Source organism: Pagrus pagrus, assembly GCF_965226575.1.
Source record: "Pagrus pagrus genome assembly, chromosome: 21".
Taxonomy (NCBI): domain Eukaryota; kingdom Metazoa; phylum Chordata; class Actinopteri; order Spariformes; family Sparidae; genus Pagrus; species Pagrus pagrus.
In genome coordinates this window covers 14473816-14500406 of record NC_140208.1, presented here as the reverse complement: position 1 = coordinate 14500406, position 26591 = coordinate 14473816, and the positions used below count along the sequence as shown (strand labels likewise).

General features: G+C 43.1%; 1 protein-coding gene across 7 annotated transcripts in view; it reads right to left on the bottom strand.

The window, feature by feature from the left end:
• The window catches only part of ankfn1b (ankyrin repeat and fibronectin type III domain containing 1b), a 135552-nt gene that overhangs the window by 11739 nt on the left and 97222 nt on the right, over positions 1–26591 (bottom strand). For all 7 annotated transcript variants that reach the window (XM_084342852.1, XM_084342851.1, XM_084342849.1 and 4 more), the window contains 7 exons: positions 23861–23983; positions 8575–8794; positions 8161–8368; positions 3688–3885; positions 2814–2927; positions 2460–2557; positions 1226–1316 (listed from right to left, as the gene is read on the bottom strand). In XM_084342852.1, the coding sequence (XP_084198978.1) occupies positions 1226–1316; positions 2460–2557; positions 2814–2927; positions 3688–3885; positions 8161–8368; positions 8575–8794; positions 23861–23983 (1052 nt within the window). The remainder of the gene's footprint in view (positions 1–1225; positions 1317–2459; positions 2558–2813; positions 2928–3687; positions 3886–8160; positions 8369–8574; positions 8795–23860; positions 23984–26591) is intronic.

The window sequence follows — 26591 nt, the reverse complement described above, 5'->3', positions numbered from 1 at the left end:
AACACGCTCACAGGCACAGTACCTATGTTCACTCTCTTACAGTAGGTGTGTACAAACTGTGCAGACTCTACATGCTGCATACAAACAGCCACGAGGTAACTAAGTACATTTACTCAAGTATTGTATTTAAGTACAGTTCTGAGGTTCTTGTACACTACTTGAGTATTTCCATTTTCCAGTGTTGTGAAAAGAACCCAAAAGCCATACTTGAGTAAAAACAAAGATATCATGTTAAAATACTATGTACTTTGGTAAAAGTGAAAATCACTCATACTCATACTTGAGTAAAAGTCTGAAAGTATCTGATATTAAATATACTTAAGTATCAAAAGTACAAGTAAAAGTAAATTGTCCGATATTCAGCATTTTTCAGATAAACACAATCAGCGTTTTTTTTTAACTTAACTTGTGTGCCGATAAAAAAAATACATTTCAGAATGTGCTACATTGGCTCTGATGCAGCATGAAATCTGCAAAGTAACAAGTAACTAAAGTTATAAAATGAGGTACTTTAAGACTTACATTTTTACCTTTTACTCAAGTATAACTTTTTGTTACTTATTTCAACACTGAAAACTCCACTCATGAAATCCCTCTCATAAATCAATACACTGAATTAATATCCTCACATGAATGAATTCATTCACTCACAAAGCATACGTAGATACATGGATAGATCGGTTAAGAAATAGAGAAAGGAAGAAAGAGGGTCAGAGCTGCTGTGGTGAGTCAACACCTCAGCTGTTGTTGCACATGACTTCACGGTTAACTTCTTGGCTGAACCCGGTGCAGCTTCTTCTGCCAGCAAGCCCCAAACACCACCCTGAGGCTATGGTTACACACACTGACGTCTGCAGAGGGGGGTCCCAAAACCCAACCGGCCTGCTGGCTGAGGAGGGTCCAGCTGTCACCCCCCGAATGATGTCAAAGCAGCGCCGCAATGACGATGATGTGAAATGATGTGACGTCCAAGTTCTTTATGTTTGGGAAAACTCTGAGAGATTGTATTCATGCAGCGCGCACGCACACACACACACACACACACATAACTACACACACACACACACACACACACACAAATCTTGCAGCTAAGTCCAGAGTGAAAACTATTTAGCAGTGTGTTAATTTAGTGAGGCCAGCCAAAAACTTCGGTCCGGTTTGGTGGAAAAAAAAGTCAAATACACAAATGAACATACATACATCTGTACTCATGATGAAGACTTACTGGAAGGTGCAGCGCAGGCAGGGGTGGTGACTAGTGGAGGCCCCCAGCCCTTCATGTTGTAGGCTGACACCTGGACGTAGTAATAGGTCCCCTGTAAGGACGGGACACATGACAGTTAAGGCGAAAGTTCGCCAAAAGCACACACAGCTTCAACCCATATACATATGTATGTGTGCCGTTCAGTGCATCTGTTTGTCTCTTGCTAGGTCCCAGTTTGTCTGCATTTCAGTGTGTGTGTGGAGGGTGAAGGGTCTATCTAGAAGCTCTGTCTGTCTCTTTGCCCAGTGTGCAGACAGCAGGCCTCTGTCTCTCCTTTCTCAGCCAGATCAATCAAACCAGCCGCCGACACTTCCTGACCTCGCCTTGACCCCTGTCATGTGACAGGAGTGAGCTTTGGCTGGCAGCGGGGGTCTTTGGGGAGGGGGGGGGGTTCTCACACGAAATAATAAACAACCAGTGGAGCGTCCATTTGTCTACTTGCCCACTTAAAAAAGCCAAACATAAATCAGGTGGCAGGCTACCAAGCTGCTCTTTTTATCATTTTGGAGGCTGTTTTGCAACTGTTGCTAATGGATGGTCAAGAGCCAAGATTTTTAACAAATAACAAATAAACTGATTGTGCCCCCCCCCGCTTCAACTCCAATCATTTGGGATTGATGGTGACTCCAACTTGTGTGTGGAGTCTGATGTATGTAATAAAGAAGAGTCACTTGGGAAATGCCTTCAAATGTCGCCTTAGCAAACGACTCAAGCTCGCATGTAAATAATATCAGGGGCCTTCGTGTGGGAGAATAGCTTCTAAATTTTTTATCGGTCAGCACCAACAGCTGGAGAAGCTAGAGCTTAGCAGTTCTTTGTGTTGCTTTGTCACCCATATACTACCAGATAAAGCATGATTGCATCCTTTTTTAACTATCTTGTAGTGCTAAGATACTGAGGTCAGAACATAGCATAGAGCACTTTACCAGTTTTATGTAAAAAGAGCAGGGGCGTATGAGAGCATAAATATACATGAGTGAATGCTCGATCCAGGAAACCCTCAAAACAATTGTAAAATTTATTGTCGGGGGAGCAGCTCTCTTCTGACAGCACCCCATATAAGAGATTTAGTTCTGTTATGTTGGATTCTGGATAGGATTCTTCCTGATTTCCTGCTGATTGAATGCTCACACTGGAGAAACTGATCCAACAGACCATCAATAATGCGTTGGACAGTGATTTGGGCAGAACTTACAGAAACGAGTCCAGTGATGTTGCACTGTAGCAGAGTGGTGTCCTCAACCACCATCTCACCCAGCAAAGGACTGAGTGAAGGAGCACTGCTCCAGCTCACTGCAGATACACACAAACAACAAAACATGTTTAACTTGTATTCAGTACTGTATGCACCTTAAGAAAACAACAACAACAGCACAAATCTGGGGTGTAACAGTACATGTATTTGTCCCGAACTATCGTCCATACCGGCAATACTGCCAATACCGTTACAACCCTGTTTTGACATTATTACTTTTTTTGCTATCTTTACATATTGTGATATCGAGCCGTTGGTTCTAAATGAAGCAGCGGGACGAGCACAGTGGCTGACCTTTGTACTTGGTAACCACAGCAGAGTTGACACAGACAGGCTCCTGGAAGTCCACCCTTAGACTGGTGCTGCTGCTGACAGACAGGCGAACTACACTGGGAGTGTCTGGAGGGTCTGGCAGACAGAAAGAAGGCAAGTCAATAAGTAGAACTAAGATCCTACACTGCACATTACAACCAATGCAATGGAGCAAGCACATGCGAGTGACAGCTAACTGTAATGACATCATTTAGTCTTCCTGGTCTATTGCACAATGCATTGCTTAGTTGCAGAAGTGGGAGACATTTAAAATGTGTCAAGTAATGAAATGCGTGTGAAACGTATTTAATTTACAGTCGGTGATGGATGGAAAAGACCACAACGCTGCCTCTGTAACCTACCATCTTCACAAATTAATGTCAACTCAATCAACACTCCTGATTGTGTCATGGATTGCAATTGTGACTGTAAATACACAAACATAATTTTGACATGTGATGCATCATTTCCATTAATGTTTACACATCTTACCCATCAGACTACATGAGTAAGTGGAATTACAAAGATGGGAACGATTTTTTTTTACGTCAAAGTGCAGATTGGTTTGGGTTGAAGGGAGGAGTGTGTGCGTGTGAGTTTGTCTGCTTTCAGGGGGTGGCTGTCTACCCTGCCACTAAGCGTGTCATGAAATGCCTATAAAAAATTAAAGCAGGAATACAGCCGTGTTATGTTTGCACACACACAGACACATACGGAGTGGAAGCCATTAACTCAGCCCAGACAGAGTGCCAGCAGAGGAATAGGGTACAAAAACGAAAAGCAAGACTGCTGGACTGATCTAAGTGGCAAACTTCCCTTAACTGTACAGCACGTTAAAAAAACCCAGAAGCCTTACTGGCATGCTCGAATCCCGTCTGCATGCGTCGGAAGAGCCGCAGCCTCCATTCCCAGGCCTTCAGTTGCCTTTCCCGGTCAGATCCTTCCCGCTCACCAGGACCCTCGCTTCCAACCTGAGTCTGAAGCTCCGACACCCGCTGCTCTGCCTCTTGCACCAAGGTGGCCAAATGCACTGCTCGGCCCTCCAGACTCACGACTGAGAAACGCATGGGAGAGACAGTGTGAGAGAGAGAAAAGTCAATGCATGCTGTATTGAAACGAGAGTTTCATTACACTAAGGCACGTTATAGTGGCTCCATTATTTCTAAACTACTTTGACATCCATAAAAACACTTTTATATTCACATATAAAAAAGGCAGTTGGTAAATACAGCTCAAAGTTGAGCAGCGCTGAACTATAAATTTGAGTGGGCTGTTTTTCCAACCAAGATTCAAAGAGTTTACACAAAATACTGCAAACAGACGATAGTGAGAATTCTTAATTAAAAAAGAATTCTCCCGTATGAGCATCACTTTTGATTTCGTAAGTATTTTATCTTTAAGATTTATGGTTTATACAGTGATAATTATACACACAACTCTTAAAGTAGACCTATCATGCTTTTTAGTTTGTTCCTTTACTTCAGTATTTATATAGGTTCTTGTGCATGTAAAAGACCTTGAAAGTTAAAAAGGTCAAACCCTGCATCAACAGAATCTCCTCTCTCCCATAGAAAACACTGCTCCCGTAACGCCTTAATGATGCATAATTTATGCCTAGCAGCTTGTTTGGCATGCTTTGTTGTTTTTCACAGTTCTGGCTCAGGCTTGTGAGAGCTGACCAATCAGAGGAGGGTATTCAGGAGGGGGCTTAAAGAGACAGGAGCTAAAACAGAGCCTTTCCGACGAGGGGGAATACAGTGCTGCAGCACGGGACAGAATGAGCAAACTGATGTGTTTCTTGAGTTTCTAGTTGTAACCCAAAATAAAACGACGAGCCTGAAAATGAGCATAATATGTCCCCTTTAAATCTAGTAGAACTATACCAATGTGAATGTTTTCGGGAACAAAACGTGTTCATAACGAAAAATTATTTACAAGCCTAATATGAAAAGTTGTAGTGCATTCCTGTGGCGTCTGAATAAATAGAAAAATCAGTCTCTGTCTGTGAAAATTCAAGTTAAAACCCTCTGAAGTCAGAAACACAATTCGGAAAGACAATGAAAATCTCGGTGCACAACTTGCTGAATGTGACGTCATACACACAGAAACATGGTGGACGAAAGTAAATGTTTGGTTGATGATAAGAAACCTTTTGTTAATTCACTTATTTCATAACAACTTCTTGCTCACATGTAGTTTGTAATATGATATTAGGTTATAAGCGTTAGTTGCTTCCATTTCAGTGTGACCTAGATTAAATAGAAAAATGATTTATTAGTGTTGAGCCTGATAATAAATCAGGCAAAGCCATATTTGATTGATTTTAGGAAATGTCAGGGCCAAAAACACTTTGTAATATAAAGTTTGAAACTTCAAACAACTATCAATATGTTGTTTAAACGCTCTGAGCAAAGAGAAAAAAATACAACACATCATCTTTTTAACATCCATGTTGTAAACAACTCAGGAATTGGGATGATTGGAGAAGCACATGAATCCATGGCGAATAGTGTTGGTTTTACTTTAATCAAGCGCCTAAACAATACACATGGCTACACTGATACTGCAGAAACCCTCTGGCTGCAATGTTGCAAATTGCTTTTGCAGGCCGCTCTTTTTAATGTCTTTGTTTGCCAAAATGCTGCGGCAGATTCCTCAATAAACTTCATTTAACTAAGCAGTCCCTCTTTGGGGATGACATCACCTCGAAAATGACACAGAAAATGTAGCAATGAAAGTGAGAGGGGCAAGAGAGGGAGGAGTATTCTTCATATGCGGTTAAAGGGGAACACAAAATGGTGGGAACGTGCATAGGGATCATTTTAAACAGCCATTGTAAAAGTATTTTTCTGCAAAACGGGTGGAAAAATGTGTATAACTGATCTATTTTTATCATATACCACAGCCTCCATCAGTGGAATGTTTTTCTGGGTGTTACTAAAACAAAAAACACATCACTATAATAGATGAGATGTAACAACCGATGAAGGCACTAAAATCATGGCTGTGCAGTTAGTGATAGTAGATCGTAATGGAACAAAGATCAGAGGTTCAAATCCAAATCTTAAAACTGTCAACCTCTTCTGATAAATAAAAGTATAGAACAAGTAATGTAAAGCTGTTCGGGTCACAAAGGACAGTAGCTGTACTGTACTTCTTCTTTGGTGGCTGATCATTCCTGGAGTGTTTGGGACTGGTGTGTGTCTGTGTTTAGTCTGTGTGGTCTGTGTTTGTTCATTGTAGATTCCACTGTTGAGCGTTAGATTCCACTGTTGACAGTAAGTTTAAAGCTCCGTGTCAAAATGTCCATCTGGGTGTTTAATTCTGCGGCTCTCTCCGTGTCTCTGCAGTGGCTGCGAGCTTCTCTTTGAATCTGAGCGTCTCTTCTGGGTGTCAGTTTTATGTTGTTCTCTTCAGCCACTTGTGTGAAGACTTAAAGGCCACTTGTCACTTTTGAAACAGGTATTGTGAGGGGTTGAGTTTTAAAGTTAGAGTTGTTACTGAGGATACTTGGACTTGGACCCTTGGACGGATGGAAACAACCGTCGGAGGTTGAAGATTTACAATTCCAGGCCTAGAAACTGGTCCAGATGCTGTCATCAGTGTGTATGTGTGTCTTGATTTGTCCTTAACTTCACATCAAGGCTGAGATCTTCCACAACATTATTAAAGTGACTGTCCTATTGAGAGCCACCGAGAGATTTATGTGAATATGAAGCTGCTTTTGAGAGTGTTCAATTGTCTTTGTCTGCCCCTTTGTTTGTCTCTCTGGTAACCACACAAAAAGAAGTCAAGTGTGCAGATGTCAATACACATCAGAATCAATTTCTTTCAAAGCTTAATGAAAAGTCGGCAGCGTCTTTGATGCTGATTCTCCTCAGATGGAGTTTGATTAGTACAGGCTCATAGAAATAAAAGCCTTCATTTTCCTTATGTGCTGTTGTTCTCTCTCTTTCTTCCTCTGTTTCAAACACACATACACACACACACACAGACACACACGCATACAAAACTCACACTCTCACATGAGTTATTTGAGTTCTGCAAGAACGCACAATCAAAGAGCAAACTTCAGTAAACATCACTTTCCATTCAAGTGTTTTCAATTTAATGATACCTTTATAAGACGTCTGGCTCAGCTCTGGAGAAGCGTGTGTGTGTGTGTGTGTGTCTCTCTGTGTGTGTGTGCTCGCACGAGTACAAACACAAACAAGCCTAGGAGCCTTACTGGCGAGTTCTAATCATTAACAGAGGAAGGGAGCAGAGGCTCAGCAGATCACAGACAGTGAAAAGTGCTTACAAAGATGACTAATATTGCATCATTATTACCACCCCTTCATCGCCTCTAATATGTTTTCACTGCCAGCAAAAAACAGAGAGAGGGAGATGTGTGAGTTTGTCAATAGTGCGAGGATGAATGCATTAGTGGTATGCATGGTTGGAGATTGCTTTATGAGTTGTTGTGTGCGGCGTTGCTTTGGTGGCAGCTGATGTTGTTGTGGCAGCTGATGTTGTCGTGACAGCGATTTCTGCTGCCACAACGACAAACAAACCCAAACAAACCTTGTCTGGTATTAGTGCTGAGCTATGCTAAAGATTTAAACTTACATAAGGAGTAAAAAAAAACAAACTACAGATCTGTCAGTGTGCGAGAGATGTGGTTTTAGGTCTCACTCAGAAGAAGATTATCAACAGAATAAGTTGTGATTGGCAGGAGTCATGTAACTTTTGGTTATTCAACATATGACACATGATTTGACTGGCTAAAGGATGAGGCAAATCCAATTACTTCAGCTACTTCAGTCACTACAGTGGGATTCACCTGTAGGGAAGCCAAGGTTCTATTAACAAAAGCTGCCAAAACACAAAGAAAATTATGATTACATACGAGAATTTATGAGAGAGACATTGTTGTGACCCGAGAAGATATTTGGCTATTTTTTTAAATGATAAAAAAATGAATAGAGCTACAAGACCCTTGACTCTAATGATTATCTTTGTGCAGTTGCATGGACTGTAACAAAAGGCTCAATAGCCTTTATCAACTTTGTGTGACCTCTCTTCAAAATATGTTTTGGGTTTCACTGCCAATCGGTTATCAGTTAATCAGTCACAGAAAATGAACACAGTCCAGCACATTCGTGTTTGTGCTACACACTCTGATAAAAAGAGTTTTCTTCACGTGAAGAGCACATTGCACTGCATCGACTGTCAGTTTGTGCAATGTGCTGTATTTTGGATTTGTTCCATTAACATTCAAATGGTCACCGTGTCCTCGCCCCCCTCTGACTGGGTAGGTACTACAGGTACGTCGTGTTCCTCTACTCACAGTGGGGGCTCTCCTTGGCACCGGCTCGCAGCAGCAGCTTGGCCATGGGCACGTTGTTGGTCATGATAGCAATATCGAGGGGCAGGAGGCCCTCGCTGTTCGGGGTGTTGAGGTCAAGCTCCTCCAGACTGTACTGCGACAGGAGCAGCTGGACCAAGTCCAACTCCTGGTGCTCCACTGCCTCGAACAGCGCTTCATTACTCTGGAACTGTGATACAAAGAAAGTTTACATGAAGTGTACACCAGCAGAATATTTCTCACAATATATTTTCTGTCGCGCTCTGCTACAGCTAGATGATTGGGTGTATGATGTCACAACCCAAGGTTCTCTTCTATATGTTTTCCCTGGCTATTTTTAGACGACAATGTTCCTCGGCTTGTTATTTTTTCCATCTCCTTCTTTTTCTGACTTACTATGGTGGTTTTGCGCAGCCTCTCTTTGTCTCCTCCCCGTCCTGACACCAGACTGTCCTCCAGGGCAGGGGGGTTGGTGCCCGTACGGAACTTTCCAGACAAGTTGCGGTATAGGCGGCGAGCCGCGCTTGGCGAGGACAGGCTGGCCGACTTGCGGGCCGGGGCCGGCTGGTGGGCCTGGTCCCCCCTCATCGGCTGCGTCATCTTGGCAGTGTCAGCCCTGGAGGAGAGATGGGTGGGCGAGAGTCAAGAGGGATACTGTGGATGAGAGAACGGAGTGGAATATGACATCTGATTCAGCACATACACCCTGTGAAGCTTGGTCACGAATCCATTATGAGAGTTGACGTCTCTAAAGATAATCACTGCCCTCAGAGACAAACGCGAAGGTGCAACAACGTCAAAGGAAGCCTCTACATATAGCACTAGAAAAAGCCGGTCCTCTCTTCTCCTTTTCATCTCCACAAACTTTTACTTGCCTAATTCTACTAAATTTTATCAATAATTTGTGCTACTATCAGACAAAAGCCTTTTTTTTGGTAGAAAATGTAGGGGTTAGGGTTAAAGGGGGAATAAAGAAAATTCCCTGAAAGGAAGGATGGCTTACTGCTTGGTTAACTGTCACCCTGCAAGCTTAGATTCTGTCTCTGGAAAACAGCACCAGAGACAATGACTCACATTGCGCTCTAGATCAGCTCTGCACATCAATTGTTGAAACACATACCTGGTGTTGATGTGGCAGTATGTACGGCAGTTTCTATCAAGACAAATATTGTGAAGAAATGTCGACTTGTGACCTCCTGTCACAGGCTGCACATGTAGAAAGGTGTACAGCTGATCTACAACTTGATTATTAAAGGAATAATACATTTACATAGTTCACAATTTGTTTTTTAATCCAATTACTACCACAACTCCAAAATATGATCTTCAGCCCCCTGGGAAGGGGGTCTGAACACCAGACCAAGAACCACTGATCTATGGCATGGTGATAAATGACACTGATCTGCCAAATGGGCACCATGTTGGCAGCATGCTGCACTGGTGATGCCTGCCTGGTGGCTGGCTTGCCAGTACTGCTCCAAAACGTCATCTCTTCCTTCTGAGCTTCAAAAGACTCGGCATCTCTTGCCACCGGTGTCTTGGCATCGCTGGTATGACGACAATGCTGCCCCTCTTCTGTCTGCCATGGGAACTATGTAGATGACATTGTGTTTCTAGGGTGAGTCTGATACGTGCTGTTCACACACTCTCAACTGCTGAAGGAAATGTCAGCAGGACTCTACAAGTGATGGTGACAGACTCCGTGACCGGCCTCACCGAACAGACGCAGAGATAAATGAATTCCTCAAGGACGCACTTTCAACAGCTTTCTCTCCTTCTGTTCTCTGTCCTCCCCTGACATCTTCTGAACTTGTTTCTCTTCTTATCATCTTCTCCCTTATTCCCCTTGCTCTTGGCCTTTCATTCTTTACTCTTATCTCCTTGTTGCCTTGCATTTCTCTCCTATCATCCTGAGACTTCTCTCTCTCTAACACCTCTCTTCTAACCTCGATTCAACTCTAATCAAATAATCTTTCTGAAAAAGATACAGTTATTCAGCTCACAAAAAGCCTCCAAACTCACTTTATGTTAATAAAAAAGAACAAGATAAAAATGATCCATATTTAATGAATGGGAGCGGTGACATCTTTTGGCATTTGCTGACCTAATCAGTAGAAGACTTTGCAGACGAACCAAACGATCACGATTTGAATCCCTTGCAGCAGTCAGCGTGTTCGTCTCTAGCCACGTGTCCCTTTTAAGTCCTTGAGAAATGCTCGCTTATTATCAATCACTCGGGGAAACATCATCAGTTAAATACCGCAAATGTAAATGTTTTTCTTAAAAAGCAACGGTTTGAACAGGGGCAGGCAGAGGTTGAGGAAAGTAAATAAAGGTTGAGTTACGTTGGGCCATCATGCCATATGCCAAGAAGTATCACACAGGCCAAGAACAGATTTGTCAAGGTGAGAACATCTGTAGGAAAAATGTTATTTATACTCCCGCTCCGCTATGGACGTGTGAGCCCACACGAAACACACACACACACACACACACACACAAACCCTCCCCTAACACATGCAGTTTGTACAACAGCTGACAGCGGCCCACATAGTAGACTTTAAAGCAGCTCCAAGCCCCCGCAACAAGACCTTTTTCACAGGGCCGATACACCTAAAATACCCCCGATCCCCATCCCTTCCCGCTCTGTCCCATCCATCTCCACTCCATCCCGTAATAGAGGCCTTATTTTAGACATCCTCGTGTTCCCGGCTGGGCCTAACCTATTCCAGGGTTCCAGATAAAGCGTGGCAGGTATTTGGAATAATTTTTCCATGGGCCTGGCCCGGAAGATAAAACAAGAGATATATTTGTAATGCGTGTGCTGGTATCCCATTTCAAAGAGAAAGCCCATTGGAATCCAGCCCCGGGCTTATTGTTATTTGCCTGAGATGGAACAGACAACTTTTTTCTGTCGGCAGGACAGTGCCCCATCACTCTCTGACGACATTAGGGAGTGTACAACGTGGTGTGGGGTGTGTGTGTCTTTACTTTCAAAGACTTGCTGCATCCTACACGTGAGATTGGGATGTCATTCCCCAATGACATGCCCCCTACCCCAGAGAAAGGTGAAAGACAGTCCTATCACATAAAACAGAGAAACAATACACGATCATACTATAACACAGTGTCAAACAGAGTGCATTAGAAAGAGAGAAACAGCAACCCATTTATCCATACTGTAAGCTGATGACCATTATGAAGACTAGAAGCTTTGGACACCTTGTCCAATCAGTGGCCCCAAAGCCATCACTGCAAACAAACTTTTATTTTGATGTTACGTACGTTGTAAGTAGTTGAGTTGGAGGTGTGCAGCTCATCATCTGCAGCTCAATGTGACTGCTCCTTGTTGCAACATTACTCCCTGCAGTACTTTACACTGACCTGCTGTCAATAAATGTCTTGTAGATGCATTCAAACAACAACAGTGGTTAGTGCCAACCTCATTGTCAAATACACTGTTTCCTGTGACTGCTTCACAAAAAAAAGACGTCCCTATATTTTGTGATTTGAATGCTTTTAATGTGAAGCAGCTTACCAAGATGAAAACTTTTATATTACAGTTGGGGTCTAATAGAATGAAACTTTGTTCACTGGCTATTGTTGAAGTAATGCTGATCATAAATAGTATCAAGTACTGGTCCTGATTCATTGGAAATCCTAATAAGAATGAATTAACCCAAACTTTTAAGAAGGCATATAAAAATCTTCCATCTTGCCATAAAAATGGGTAAAATATTTGAACTAAGTGAAAACTGACAACAGAAGCTGGTTACAGTTGTTTTAGGAGTGACACAAACCAGACATGTGCTTTATCATCAACACCTTCACCATCTTGCAGGCATTGCTTTTGGACTACCACTGCAACAAAAATCGGAATAAATGACCAAAGATCAAAGCTCAAAGACATCACATACACACAGAGTCTATGTCACACATTTTCCTACACTTTTACCAGGTTTGGGAAACAGGAAGCAGTTGTTCTGGGAAACCAAAGTCTCGTGCAAAAGCCAGACTCCGTGTTTGGCCCCCGATCAATCCCACATCAAATGCACCCGGCCCACTACAGTGAGACTGCATCAGCCCGACAAACAATCAACACCCCCAAGCTGCAAACACACATACACGCAGCATCCGCTTTATTAGTTATATCAGCCTGTTTACACAAACAGTTCAGACCTCAAGACGGTGAGTCACATGTCAACAAAGACTCATATAAAATACTCAGACAGAGTCTAGACAATGTGGTGTTTGACTAAAAGTCAAGATGGGGAAGACCTATGATTGAAAAAAATCCGAAAGAAAATTGTTGGTTTCAGCATCGCAGAATTTCTGAGATTTTTTGGGCAAGCTAAAAGGCAGCCACAAGTATGCGCCCGACAGCTCACAACAGTGGTGCGCAAAGGGAAATCTCACTCACACACACACACACACACACTTCAAAGCAAATCTGCATACCAGAAGCGGAGTGGAAAATGTTGCTTAGTCTGATGACTCCCGTTCATGTTGCAAAATATAATTGACATGGTCAGACCTGTAAATAAGACTGAATCCAACCAACAGTAACTACAAATACACACATTCAAGGAAACACTGCTGATAAGACTGAATTCCCACATTCAAATCTGAGCATCTTGGTGAGCTGGAAATGAAACACTTCACAGCTAATAGACCCCTTCTGGGGGTTCAACTTTGTCACAATCCGGAGTCAGTTACTCCTATCTCACCTTCTCTAGTGAAGTTTCTTTGATTCTGACTCATTTTTTTCTCATTTTTGTTGTCCCTCCCACACTGTCCTTTTTCTCTTTTTGTCACTCTCGAAGACGCAAGATTTGTTTTTGTTTCAACCCCCTCTACCTCTCATGAGGTGTTACGCATTCTTGACATTTGCTAATGCAACTCAGGGACAAATTAGAAACAAAAAAAACTATTTTAAAATCATTAATTGCTCAGCCCTACTGGGTAATGTAGGAGTGTTTAGGACAAGTTGGAACCTGAATGTGGGCAGAAAATAATATTCTTGGCCAGAGAGTCCTGCTTCTAGAAATAGAGATAACATTAATCTAATCTAGAAACAATAGAACATTTCTTCACAACACATACAGGTACAAGGAGTCTGAAGCTACACGATTTGCTGCATAGCACCGTATTACCATGTAGATGACAAAGAAAGACATTACACTGATTGCTGCCCAAATGAGCTACAGCAGCACAAAGACAGATATGCTGATATTGAGGAACAACGCTATAATTATGTTTAAATGACAAAAACTCACAATGCAACTACATATGGACGCCTACATAACAGTAATTTGTCCAAAAGAGCTTCAAGGCAAAGAAACGGAAAAAGTTTTCTTTTCTTTTGTAACACCTCCTTCTGCTTTTTGTTTTTTCCCATCTTTTCTTCTCATTTCTTTCCGCTCCACCTCACACCTCAACTCCATCTTCCATCCTTTGCCATCGCAGCGTGTCACAAGGTCTCCCAGGTCAGCTGTGCGCTGACAGGACCCCCCCCACCCTTTTTCCAAACCCCCTCACACGGCTAGTTTACTGCCACGAGAACGCATAAATCTCTGCCGCATGTTAGCGTGTGTCTAATCGTGTTTATTACACACAGGCACAAATGACCATTCATATTAGTTGACGTGTATTGCATTGGTTGTCTGCGTCGGGTCAAGTCCCATAAAACAAACAAAGAACTGGAGGTAGGTAGATGGATATATGGAGAGAGAAAAGGCAAAGAGCGGCACCAGAAGGACAGTGCTCGCTGAAAGCAGGGTGGTGGGGGTCAGAGAGAGGCAGACAGTGAGAGGAGAAAGTTGCACAAACTCACACACACACACACACACACACACACACACACACAGAGTATGCTGGCTGCTCTAAATGTGGCTTGTAGAAGGAAATTCTGAAATCTGAGTCTTGGCACCAGACAGGCTGGAAGCAGGCAGGCTGCTGGACGCACAGAGGGAGAGAGAGAGAGAGAGAGAGAGAGAGAGAGAGAAAGGGGGGGGAATTCATATATCGGTCCCCTCTGTTTGGCTCTTATCAGCTTATAGGCAACATGAGGCCAAGCCAACACTGTGACCTGCAACCCCTCATGCACACTATGTTAGCATGGCAACACAACAAACGCAGACACTCACATATTAAAACACACGCATGCATACGTGCAGTCCTGTGTTGAGATTTAACTTGATTTTACAGCCGAGAAGACACTCAGAGAGCGACTCTTAAGGCTCTCGTGTTTTATAGATGAAATCTTATCGAGGGGGTGTATCAGGTGTGTGCACAAGCGTGTTAATGTTTCAGTGGTGCACATTTGCTAAAAACATCCCCTTTCGCCTGATCCCCCGAAGTGTACAGTACACACAGCGAGATGCGGATGGATTACCCTACCAGATGTGCATTGGAAAAGACTGGCCTGGAAGCAAATGTACCTGATCAGCAAGATTATTAACACAGACTGTGGTGTTCAAATGATGTTCTTTTTGATAACGAGCGGCCTCTTGAGTGCTGAGAAAACATTATGAGGCTGTCGCACCGCAGGCAGCAGACAGCACGACTGATACCAGACAGGATAAAGCCACGTTCAAAGTTCTTTTGTTTACACCAGATTTACACCATCAAGATGACATTTTTCCATCCAGTTTTGGTAATCCGCTGTCTGCTGTAGTCTCAACTTCCTCTTTCTGATAAGATGAGATGGTGCTCTGCATGTCACGCTTGTTGTGTGGTGATATTTGATTGCGTGAGTCAGGCTGCTCTCTTGCGGCCTCTCTCATCTGTTTGTGAAAATCCCAGAACATTGTTTGACTGCGATATGCTATGATCCGCGCTAAGATCACTGGCACCCAAGTTGGTTCTTTCACATCTGCTGTTAGTCACAGTTAGACAAAAAGTAAGTGAACTGGAAAAGCCTGTAGGCATTCTGTTTTTACTTATGCTTTTAGCTCATACGCGACTCACTTTGAAGTGTGCGCCGTGTTCATAATTGGGGAGTCGGACACCAGGTACACACTACGCTGCACTGTGTGCTCCCACATGAACGCGCTTTATCTTTGCCCTTTATCTACACAGCTTTTTTTTCCTGTCTCTCCTTTTATCTTGTCCTCGTCTTCTCACTTTCTCTCTCTCTCCCTTGGGAGAACGGCAGAGAAAGAGTGGGCGGTCCGCTGTATGTTTAACCTTTGAAGTGGGCCTGCTGTGCCGAGCAAGGCCTGCCACCTGTTGGCTCTGTGTGTGTGCATGTGTTGTGTGTGCACGCAGAGGTAAATCTCTCTAATTTTGATGAGCAGAGACAACAGCAGAGTCACCATGGGGATGTGGTGGCGGGCAGTGGCCGACGTTCTCAGGAGGGGGGGGGGGCTTCCAAGGTGGGATCACACACACACAAACATACACACAACCCCTCCTCTGTCAGAGGCTTGGTGACACCATGTCTCCCACGGCGATCGTGGGCCCAGCCTGGGTGGCTCCAGGCCTTCTGTGTGTCTCAGTGTGTGTGTGTGTGTGTGTGTGTGTCACACCAAAGGGGTCCCTGCCTGGGCCGCCATATGCCACCCACCCAGCCAGGGAGAGGAGAGGGGCGGGGGCGACCCCTGGCCACTGAATCCACCAGTTGGCCCATTCTCTCAGTCACACGCCGGCCGGGCGCCATGTTTAAAGTCCCACGGCTGTTTATCTGGGTTCAGGATGGAGGGAGGTGGTTGGGTCCGTGCGTGTGTGTATGTGGGGGGGGGTCTTTTCTCCTAACTGTGATACATCCTTTGTAAAGAGGATAATGTGCATGCTCCCACACAAATATATGGATAGATGGATAAATGCATAGAGTGACAACATGATGACACAAACCCATCTGACATCAGCAACAACATCAGACTCTTTCAGTTAAATCAACCAGACTTTATCACGATTAAACTTAAAATCTGTTCTCCTCTCAGCTGCTGTTTCAGGGCAAAATCGTTGCAACCCTCCTCCACCCCATTCACCTCCACTTCATCATATGCAGAGCCAAGGTCGAGCTCACCAGAGTCCATCTCATCTCATGCAGACCTTCAGCCATTCATCACCACCACCAGCGTATGACTCTCTCCTGATTGAGCAGAATTTCATCTATGGTCCATTGCGCTTTGATTTTAATCATAAAAAGAATTGAAAGACAGTTGCTGACAATAATTAATGACATAAATGTATCTGATAATGGGAAAAGCTACTGTAAATGTCCATGTCAATGGCGATAAGATTACATTGTGAAATCACAGTGACTCAGTGGTACTGTCGCCTTCGATCCCTGGCTGGGTGGAGTCCCTTTCTGTCAAGATTTTGCTCACCCCATGCATATGTGGGTTTCCTCAGTTCTGTGGTCCTCCTCCAGTTTCCCCCACCATCATAATATGAACATTAGGTTAATTGTCCTGTTAGTGCTCTCAACCAAGACATTGGCATAGAACTGGAGTTCCCTGGGCACCGTGCTGTGGCTGCCCACTGCTTCTCAGGGATGGGTTAAATTCAGAGAACAAAGTTTCACTATTACCTCTTTTCAACCAATGTGGTTCAGGTGCTGGTTCGGAGCCAGTGCCTACTCTGGAACCAGTTCTTTATGTTTTGACAGCCACAGAATCCCGACAGCAACAAGGCAATTGGACGCCAGAGGTTGTGGCATGATAAGACTGGGTAGTTAGTGGGAAAAGAAAATCATTCATATGAGAGAAAGTGCAAAGAATTGAGAAAACTCTTAACTTGCTCTCTCAGCGCTTCTGTTCCATTGTACTTTGACGTGGGTGTGTAGGTCTGTGCTACCTGAGCTTCCTATCTCAATCTGCAAACCATTTTCCAAGACTAGTTTCAAACCACAAGCCTCCTGGGTCCCCAGCTGATTTTCTTTCTGCCTCTGACCCTGAACACAACCCTGACGCACACTCACAGAAAGTAGTCAGAGGGGTGCAGTTCCCCCAGCTTTGGTCGTCTTTTATCAGCTTATAAGCAACACATGGAGCCGCGCTAACCCTCTGACCCCACGGGCTGTCTGTCTCTGCACACACAAACAGAAACAAACACACAGACACACTACATTAACTCTCCCAATTTCGCAACTTCTAGCTCTCCCCTCTCTTTCCAACTCAGCAGTCCAGTTTTCAGGGCTCTTTATCGCTCACTCTTGCTGTCTCTCTCCATCATCTTTTCAATCTGACTCTCCATCTGCTTCAGTCTCTATCACTCTCACTCTCACCTCTTCCATCCCTCTTACCTTTTTCAGTCTTCTCTGATATCCCTTTTTTATTCCCCTCTTCCCTTCACCCTTCACCCATTACTTCTCTCTTTCAGTCTACCTCCCTCCTTCCCTTCCTCCCCATGTTTCTCTGTGTCTGTGTGCTGAGTTGAGGTTTGGAGTGGAAACCAGAGTATCAAGTCGGAGACACACAGGACAAGAGGGAGCCAGCCTCATAAATCTCCCTTAGTGCAGCCCACATCATCCAGAGTCAAGAACACAGCGTGTTTGAATGTGTGTAAATACTTGAGTGCGTGTACTAGTGTGTGTGTATGGATGTCACACACATGATATTGTGCATGTTAATTTTTGTGCACACAGATGATTATATGTGTGCGCATATTTAATGTACTTAATCTTTGTGTGAGTGCGTGTACGTGAATCTGCGCATGTGAGTGGGCTAATGTGCCTCTGTGCTTGTTTATTTGTGAGTGCATGTGTACGTACATGTGTGTGTTTGTGTATGTGTGTGTGTGTGTGTGTAAGAAAGAATAGCCCGGGGATTGTCCAAAAGCAGAGAGGTAAGCAGAAACTCTGCTCCCTCATGTGGACTGGAATCTGGAGCCTCTCATCTGGCCAACAACCCGTTCTCAACAAATGAATACTGCAGGCCAAGATGCAGTTGAGGTACAAACTTAACAGGACACTTGAAACAGTGTGAATGGTGAACAGTTTTGTTCTGGTGAAAATGTTTCCCATATCCTCAATGGTTTGTTGTTGTTAACTTGTTTCAAGTGTCATCAAACAGCACAATTCTTTTAAAGGCCATTTTGTCGAAGAAATTGTGAAGGAAACAATCTCAACTTATCACTGATCAGATGTTTCCATTTTTTTCCTGTGCAAACTAAGGACTTCTCGTTCAAGTTGGCTTAAAAAATAAAAGCATTAAAAAAGGCTATTTGGAGGGCTATTAGCATCTGTATGGTAACACGTTTCCTATAAAAATGGCCAGCTAGGAAGGTACAGATACTGATTGGTGTTTACAGTCACCATTAAGGTTTAATGCGTGTTAGGCCCTCCTGCTATGGAGGCAGGCTAGCGGCCCATCGACTGTGGCAGCTCCCAGTAAACACGGCCCAACCTGAACATAACAACACAGAGTGCAAGAGTGGACGGCATCCAACAAAGGGCCACATGTTGGAATCAAACCTGGGCCGCCGCTGCGAGGACACAGCCTCTGCACATGGAGTGGATGCGACTGGGTAACCCCTAATGGCAGCTACATTTGGCCATCAGAATGCATCATAAATCACCTCGGTACTGTAACTAGCCCAAAGCCATCTATCCAGAGTTGAGGCAGAGCAGCCAGAGGACAGCAAGAAAATATTTCCTCTATAAGATACGATTCAGTTTCTCACAAATCCGGAAACAAAGTTATAAAGCTGTGTTATTGTACTGTCATCTGTGAAGGTTAGAGTCCTTAAACATGGGGCTGCATACGCCCACGAGTCAACGATGAGTCATCGACAAACTTTGTTATCATTTCTCAGGAAATAACAAACTCCAAAATACCATTAGGAATACCAAAAAATGATTTTTTTGCCATTGTTGGGCTTACACTGTTGTGTACGTTAGTTATCGAGCAAGATAAAAACATTGTTGTGATAAAAACACTGAAACACTGATTTTGACTTCATGGGAACTTGACGAATATTCTCTGCAAAATAAGAAGACAAAAACAAGGCTTTATATTTTCTTTGACTAAAAGAGTAACGCCTGCACAATAACTCCAAACCACAGAGAATTATTTATTCATGTAGACAATGTTTTGATCCCAGTGCGATTGATACTTATTACATTGTGATTTCTAATATCCTTGTCTTCATGACTACCCTATTTCTGATGTATTTTCAGCTGAAACTGTGAATAAAGAACAATAATTGAGTTTCCAGCCTAATATAGCGTCTACTTTATTATCTTGATCTATTTCTGACATGGTGTTCTGCACTTTTATGTGTGTCGAAGCTTTTCAGTGGTTAATATATTCTTAGAATAATATCATTTTATAGCAGCCACAAAGAAGAAGTAAAATGTCAGGCATTCCAGCACAAGTGCAAATCAGCCTCGTTCTGTCGTGATCTTTAACATTATGTTCTGATCGGTATTTCTAAAGAGAAAAATTATAGGGATCTATAACCTCCTCATTTGTCCGTCTCGTTTGAACTGACAGCTCTCAGCCACAGAAGAAAGGAGAAAAAAATCTAAAGAGAGGATGAAAAGAAAGACTGGGGTAATATTAAATAAAATTAGAACCAAATGAGGCGAGTGGCACACTGTCCAAAACCACTTTACACCCGGGCCCCTTGAGCATGGCCCTTCTTTTTCCACCAAGACTTTGGTGATTTTCTCTATGTTCTTTTTTTTTTATTCCCTTTGTGCACATTTCATAAGGATTAGCACTCGGTAGCCCCTGCTCCCCCTCACACACCCAACTTAACACAATGCTAACTATTGCAATGTGTGTTTGCTCATGTATGTGTGTGAGCATGAATATTAAGGAGAAAATCAGACATGCAGACATGAGTTTATTCCACTGTGTGTGTGTGTGCGTGTGTCTGTCTGGGCGTGTGTTAATATATCGACTACGGGAAGGGGCGGCTGGATTCCTCTACCGACATCGAAGTTAAGATGTCATCCAAAGAGTGCTGTCAGCTCCGTTTTATCCCTGAAGACAGGGTGGCACCAGGCAGAGCGCAGGGGCCTTGAGGGGCTGAGGATGGAGAGGATTTAAACCCTCCAGTGAGGGCTGCGTAACCACACACATCACAATCAAACGCTTACTGCTGCACTCTTTCAAATTTCAACTTTTATTAATGAAGTTTGAATGCTGAATTGTACATAACACGTTGATGTTTAAGTGCTTATGTATAGAGTTTCCTCTCCAGGCGTACTGCGGGGGAACTGCTATGGGAAATAAAAACTGCTTGGCTGACATACGTGGCTGCCTCTCCATTGTACTCCAGGGTTTTGGCAAAGGCCTGGAGCTCTGTCACCATGAGAGGATATGGAAATAAAGACTTATTTACTGGCCCTATGCTGGAACAGAACTGATGTCCCTTTACGGCCCCAATATTGTGTCCACGTCATGCGCAGGAAACAAGGCAGCAAATATACACACCAGTGGGATCTATGTGAGGCTGAGTGTATAAGTTTAGATATTGAAGTTCTCGTAATGGAATGACTTCCCTCAGCGACATACAGCGGCAGACTGAGGCGGAATCTAACTCTCAAATGGCTTTTAGAGAACCAGCAGTCAAAATGAATTCTGATTCAATAGAAATCTCACAAGGCCACAATTTTTACCCAGTGATGTCACAGATGTGCACTGTAATTATTAATTCAAATGGTTTCCAGGAAAAAAAATAAAGTGTCAATACTTTTTCAGTAATCTTAACCGGCAGCAGATACCCTCTTATTTTCCCTTTAACACTCCCTGCCCCCCCTTCTCTCCACCCCTACCCTAGAGCCCATTTACTATGATTACCAATAACAATAACACTGCCATTATCTTTTATTATCGCATTTTCCCAAGGCCCTGCCAGCTCTTACAGACTTTGATAAAGCTACAAAACAGCTCCTGTTTCAAGCCTGTATATGGGCTGCCTTGGCTCAGAATTCCCTTAATAGTCGCAGTTTGTTTGGGTATCTGACTAGAATCGACATAAACGGCAATGGTCCACTAAATAGATAGTAAAGTGTTAAGCCACCTGAGACTGTTTTACTGCAGAGGGCTGCTGGAAGGTTTCCAGATTGGTATTTAACACAATCCTTGTGTCGCTCTACTCTTAAAAGTTTTGATTTAAAGAGAGAAAGGAGGGGGGCAGCACGTAGATAAACATAATTAAACTTTAATCTAAAGTTGGTGGATGAAAGTACATTTCCGCAGTTCACTTTCATTGCAGGCAAATGCATTCTAGTGCTTTCCTTAACCATTTTACAGCCTCAGAATTCACACTACGAGATTATAGCCCAGATTTTCCACTTGCTGACAGTTTTTAGAGATCGCTGACAAAAGCCCCAGATCAGAAGCAAATCTGAGATTGCTCAGCGCTCACAAATCAGATCTCGATTGCATTGACAGAACTATTAAAAGATGTGATCCAAAAGCTAACTAATGACTCACAGATGCCCGAAAGACATCAAGCAGGCTAAATATCTGGTCATGTCAATGAGCTACAGCCAATAAGCTGGTCGAGTAGGAGAGGCCTGAGCACTGGAGCAGCAGCCACAAACCATTCCTTGTATTTTCACTGTAAATCAATGCACAAACAACTTGTTTCTTGCGGACATAACAGTGTTTCCCACACATATATTTAACTTGGGTGGTCCGCCCAGGTATATTAACAGCTGCCCACGTAAATTAAGCGACCCAATCAGCATTTTATAGGCTACTTTATTTTTATTTATTTTTTAAAAATCTGTTTGCGAGAACAACGCCATCCGCGATCGATTAACTAAGTGACAATCAGCCCTCGCTCTTCCCCTCCTGTCTACTGTCAATCACACAGGCTTTGCAGACAGAAAGACGCTCTCTGGTATTACATCCCTCCTGTAAACGCACTGATTGTGATGCAACCTCTCCTATTAGATGAAGACCCACTTATGGCGTTGTTTTGTACAAACTTGTAAGTGCACCTGGTTGTTGCGATGTCAATCGATGCACCTTGGTTTTGATCGGCTACATAATGAACAAGCTGCTTCCACACGCGGCTCACCTGCTGTTAAAACTATTAAAACTTGTGTAGTGTGAGCAGTGCAGCTATCTGAAGAATTTAAAAGTCGTGCAGTCTAACCAATTAAGTATAAAATGTATAGCTTTTGGAGAATTACGGTTCATGGCTACTTAGCTCTCCAAATTTTACCTGTGCAATGAGCTAGTCCTGGTCACAAAAATTGACAACACAAGACGACAAATTGCTCAGACAGACTACAGGAAGTACTATAAATGTCGAACAATTCCAAAAATGCAACTGACTAAGATAGATGCCACTAGCACACATGTTTTCCTTCTGACCGTGTTGATGACTATGCATTCCAGAGGAGCTGTGCCGGTCTTGTCAGGAGCTGTACCGACCTTGTTTCACCTCCCAGTAGCATGACTCAGCCCTCAACCTCGATTCTCTCCTCCTGGGGTCCCTTGTTTATTATGTCACAAAAGGCTAGTCACACTCCTGTAACGGTGGCTCGCCCCGGAGAAAGTCAGAATCCAGCTGTAGCCGAGCCCCCCTCATCCCTCTCGTAAATGAGCATGTCCAATCTACCCACTGTGTTTCATTAAAACCAGACTACATCAATCAGGGCCTGAACTTTAAAGGCCAGGTCCCCTCTCCAGCAACATGGGAGAAAAACACGGAGCAGTTAAAGTAAAGGACCTCACACTGAACACGCACTCCAACGCTCATACACTTAACACCACATTTCTTCTGGCGGACCACACATCGCAACATCAGTCCGAGACCACACAGTAGGTCTCGTAAGGCCGACAAAAGACCTCGTAAGACCTCACACCGGGCCCTAGCATGATTCGATAGGACCTCAGAGAATCCCACACCTGTAACTCCGCAAACCGCTTAGTGACTCTACTGAATAGCTACTGTAGTCCCAACACAGCAATTAGAAACCTGGAAACTGTTTAGACCCGTGACCGTTTGGACATTTTTTACTTGACAAAATTAAGTGCAAAGGAAGTGTTAGATCCGCTTTAACCCGGGGGCTATTTTCCCAATGGTGAGAGAAGCAGAGAGGAAGAGCCAAGAACACATAGCAGGAAGCTCAGGGGGGATGCCAGATGGACGGACGACAGGATGGATGGGTAGATAAACGAGTGGAGGCCAGGCAACAAGAGGGGGAGACTGGGAAGGAGTCCCATGGGTGGGGACGGGAAGGCAGCCTCGTGATGGAAAGCTTTCAAACTCCTTTCATCGGCTGCCTGAGGACTGGAGCTTTACAAGAGCAAGATGAGCCGGCGCCACTGGAGCTGCTTGGCGCTCCTCAACGAAACCCAGACGCAGAGACAGAGCAGGACCCTATCACCACTCCACCCACTCTCTGCACCCGCCCCAAACACCAGCCCCAGTCCTCATAGACCTCAGCCTTGACTTTGTACACAGACACTTCATAGCAAAGCTCAGCTGCAGTCGTCACTGTCTTGTTAGCCATTACTTTTTGGATTGCAACTTTGATCATTCTCCTTTTCAAAATCCTGATACTGATACCAGTTTATTAATATTCATTTCAGAATTTAAAAGCCAAGTAGAGGGGTCTCAGCTCTGAGTAATGTCACTGCTTGCTGTCTTTTTTATCAGTAACTGGAGGAAGTAATGAAGGTCAGGTATACTCACACTACCTTGAATTTTTAGGGATCATGAAAGACTGAGATTAAGTAGATTTAGAGAGGGTCTTTGGTCTTACCAGTCCACACTAAGAGATCGTCTCCTGTAGGATGGAGGTCTGTCTGCTGAGGTTTTCTCTGCTTTGGGCACACGTTCTTTGAGGGATAGACGATGGGTAAATTTCGAGATCCCGGACTCTGACCTTGGGGAAAAAGCAAGAATAAATGGATCAGAATGAGTCTCTACTTATTGGTTTACACATGTAGCTTGGGCAATCTTCAAGGAACTTTCTGTCTTGCACAATATTCCCTTGTCATACATTCTACATTCTTAGGAAGGAGTTCAAAAGTAGTTAACATCCACTCTTTATATATAAATAAATACATGAATAATTGGTAATAAGAGATCACTGGGACTGGTATTTGTACTGTGGGTTTATCACCTCCAGTGCAATAGAAATTCTCTGCACCAAAAAGTTAAAATATCCAGCCAGGGTTAAATATTGCCAGAGAACACAAATGTTTTTCTCTTATGCCTAAAACCAAACTCAGTTTAGCAGAAATCACAATACTCAGTGGAAATGTAGCCCATGAAGTTGATAAACAGCGTAACAATGCTGCAGTTCCCAGAGGAAACATTAGGTTTCAGGGAAAGCCGCATACTTCCTGCCTAATTTTCTCCAAATCTTTTTCACATTAAAAAAAACGTGAAGTCACACACATTTTAATCTCCTCTACTGGGCTGCCAATGTCCCAGTTCAACTTTTCGCTCAAAATTAAAAACAGGAAATGTAATATTTCTTCCTTTCCAGCCCGGGATACATTTGATGAGACTCAGCACTGCAATATTGCTGTGGTAACAGTGGGGACTAATCAAAATGCAATAATATTCTCTATCAACGAGCCAAGCTCACAGAGGCACATTGCCGGAGCACAGAAGAGTATGGGATGTTAAGATTCTCAAGACTTATTATCAAAGTTTTTTTTCATTTTTTAATAAATGTAACCAAAGGGAATAAAAATCTGTAGAGAACATTAAGGTAAGTTAAACATACTACAAGGATTTTTTAACTGATTTCAATTTAATACTGAGGCCTCTGCATGATCTACATAAGCAAACAAGACCATCAGCCAGAAGAGTGGCTATTCGATATAGTTATTCATGATGCCTGCCACCGGGTCAGATTCTGAAAGTTAAAACTATCTTCTATGACAGATTGCTAAGGTTGATTGAGGAGTCTCACAGCCTGAGGAGAGAATCAGCTCTGTAGTCTGGTGGTACTGCAGCAGATACTTCTGTATTGTCAGATAGCAATTGATTTATAACATAACATTATATGTTGCCTTTGCTACCAGGCTGTATCCTGCTGTTGGTTTAATATTATACAGACATAATATTACAAGGGAATATTAATAACTTTCTCACCAAAATTACTTTAACTATGGAAGCCCGAAATGGCCATGGGTCATATTATTTCCTCCATTTTCTCATGATAACGAGATCACAAGTTATTTACGTCATTATCACAGAATAACAAGTGGTGTTTGCCTGAGATAACAAGATAATTTTCTCGAGGAGTACACATTATAAGGGCAAAAATTCATGTGGTTTGCTTTGAAACTCCCAAAACCCACCCCACAGAGCAGTGTGTGTAATGGTCACTCTTGTGAATCTTATGAAGTCATTTTCTCATGACAAATAACCTTGTTAAATCAGGGAAACAACATTTGTTATCTCGTGATAATGACATAAACAATGTTCGTGGATTTTTTTGGTTTTTTTTTCAGATCTCAAGAAAATTATCTCGTCATCTCAGGAAAATAAATGTAACTCGTTATCACAGGAACATGGAGGAAATAATATGTTCGACCCATGACTGTTTAGGGCATCCAAATCTGTTAGCTGTAGGTTTACATGAAGGCTAGCTTAGGAGTACAAATGGCACTCAAATGTTTACTTTGTTTCGCCATTATCATATTACAGTTAATAATCTTACAAAGCCACAAATAGATACATAACCGCATCGCTTTGCATCCTGCCAACAGCTGTGTTTAAAAAAGAATTAGATGTGTCTTTCTTTCACTTGCTTACAAAAGAAAAGCATGTGCTAGCCAGATCAAGATCTGTATGACAGTAAGCGGTGGAAACACTACCACTTCTGTCCACAGGGGCCGCCAGAATAAACATATCATATTTTCTTGTAGCTGCTTTAAAGCACTGAAAAACCTTATAAAAGGAATTTTCTACAGGTCTTGCCATGAACATTTTTATTCTAATTGAATGACAGACGATCGCATAAAATGATGCCCAAGCATTGTCATCTTCACTCACCTAATCTCACACACATGCTGTTTCCATTTTATAATGAAATGATAAAACATTCCTAATACTGACTCATACGTACTCGCACACATACATGGCTTGCCTCTCAACATGAGCCAAAAAGCGTTTTAGTCTCCATGGTGAACCCAGTTGGAGACAAACTGCAGGGATGGTTGGATTGAGGGGAGCACAGACTACTGGGGTGCACCCTGTCACTCAAAAACAAAACCCACTGTCCTTTTCTGTGAGATGTTGCAGAAATAAGAGTTCACATAAGGCTTTGATAAAACCAGGATTGATGAAATCGCACACAATAGGTCATGCCGTTACTTTGATTACTGAACAGTGACATGGATGAATGACAGTGTGGTAATGCGTCCAGTTGCACTTAATTCAATTGCCAAGTTGGCATAATGTCACATGCTCATATTTTGGCATCCTGATGCAGAGGTCTGACAGGACTTCGAATGAGTTATTCAGATGTTCCT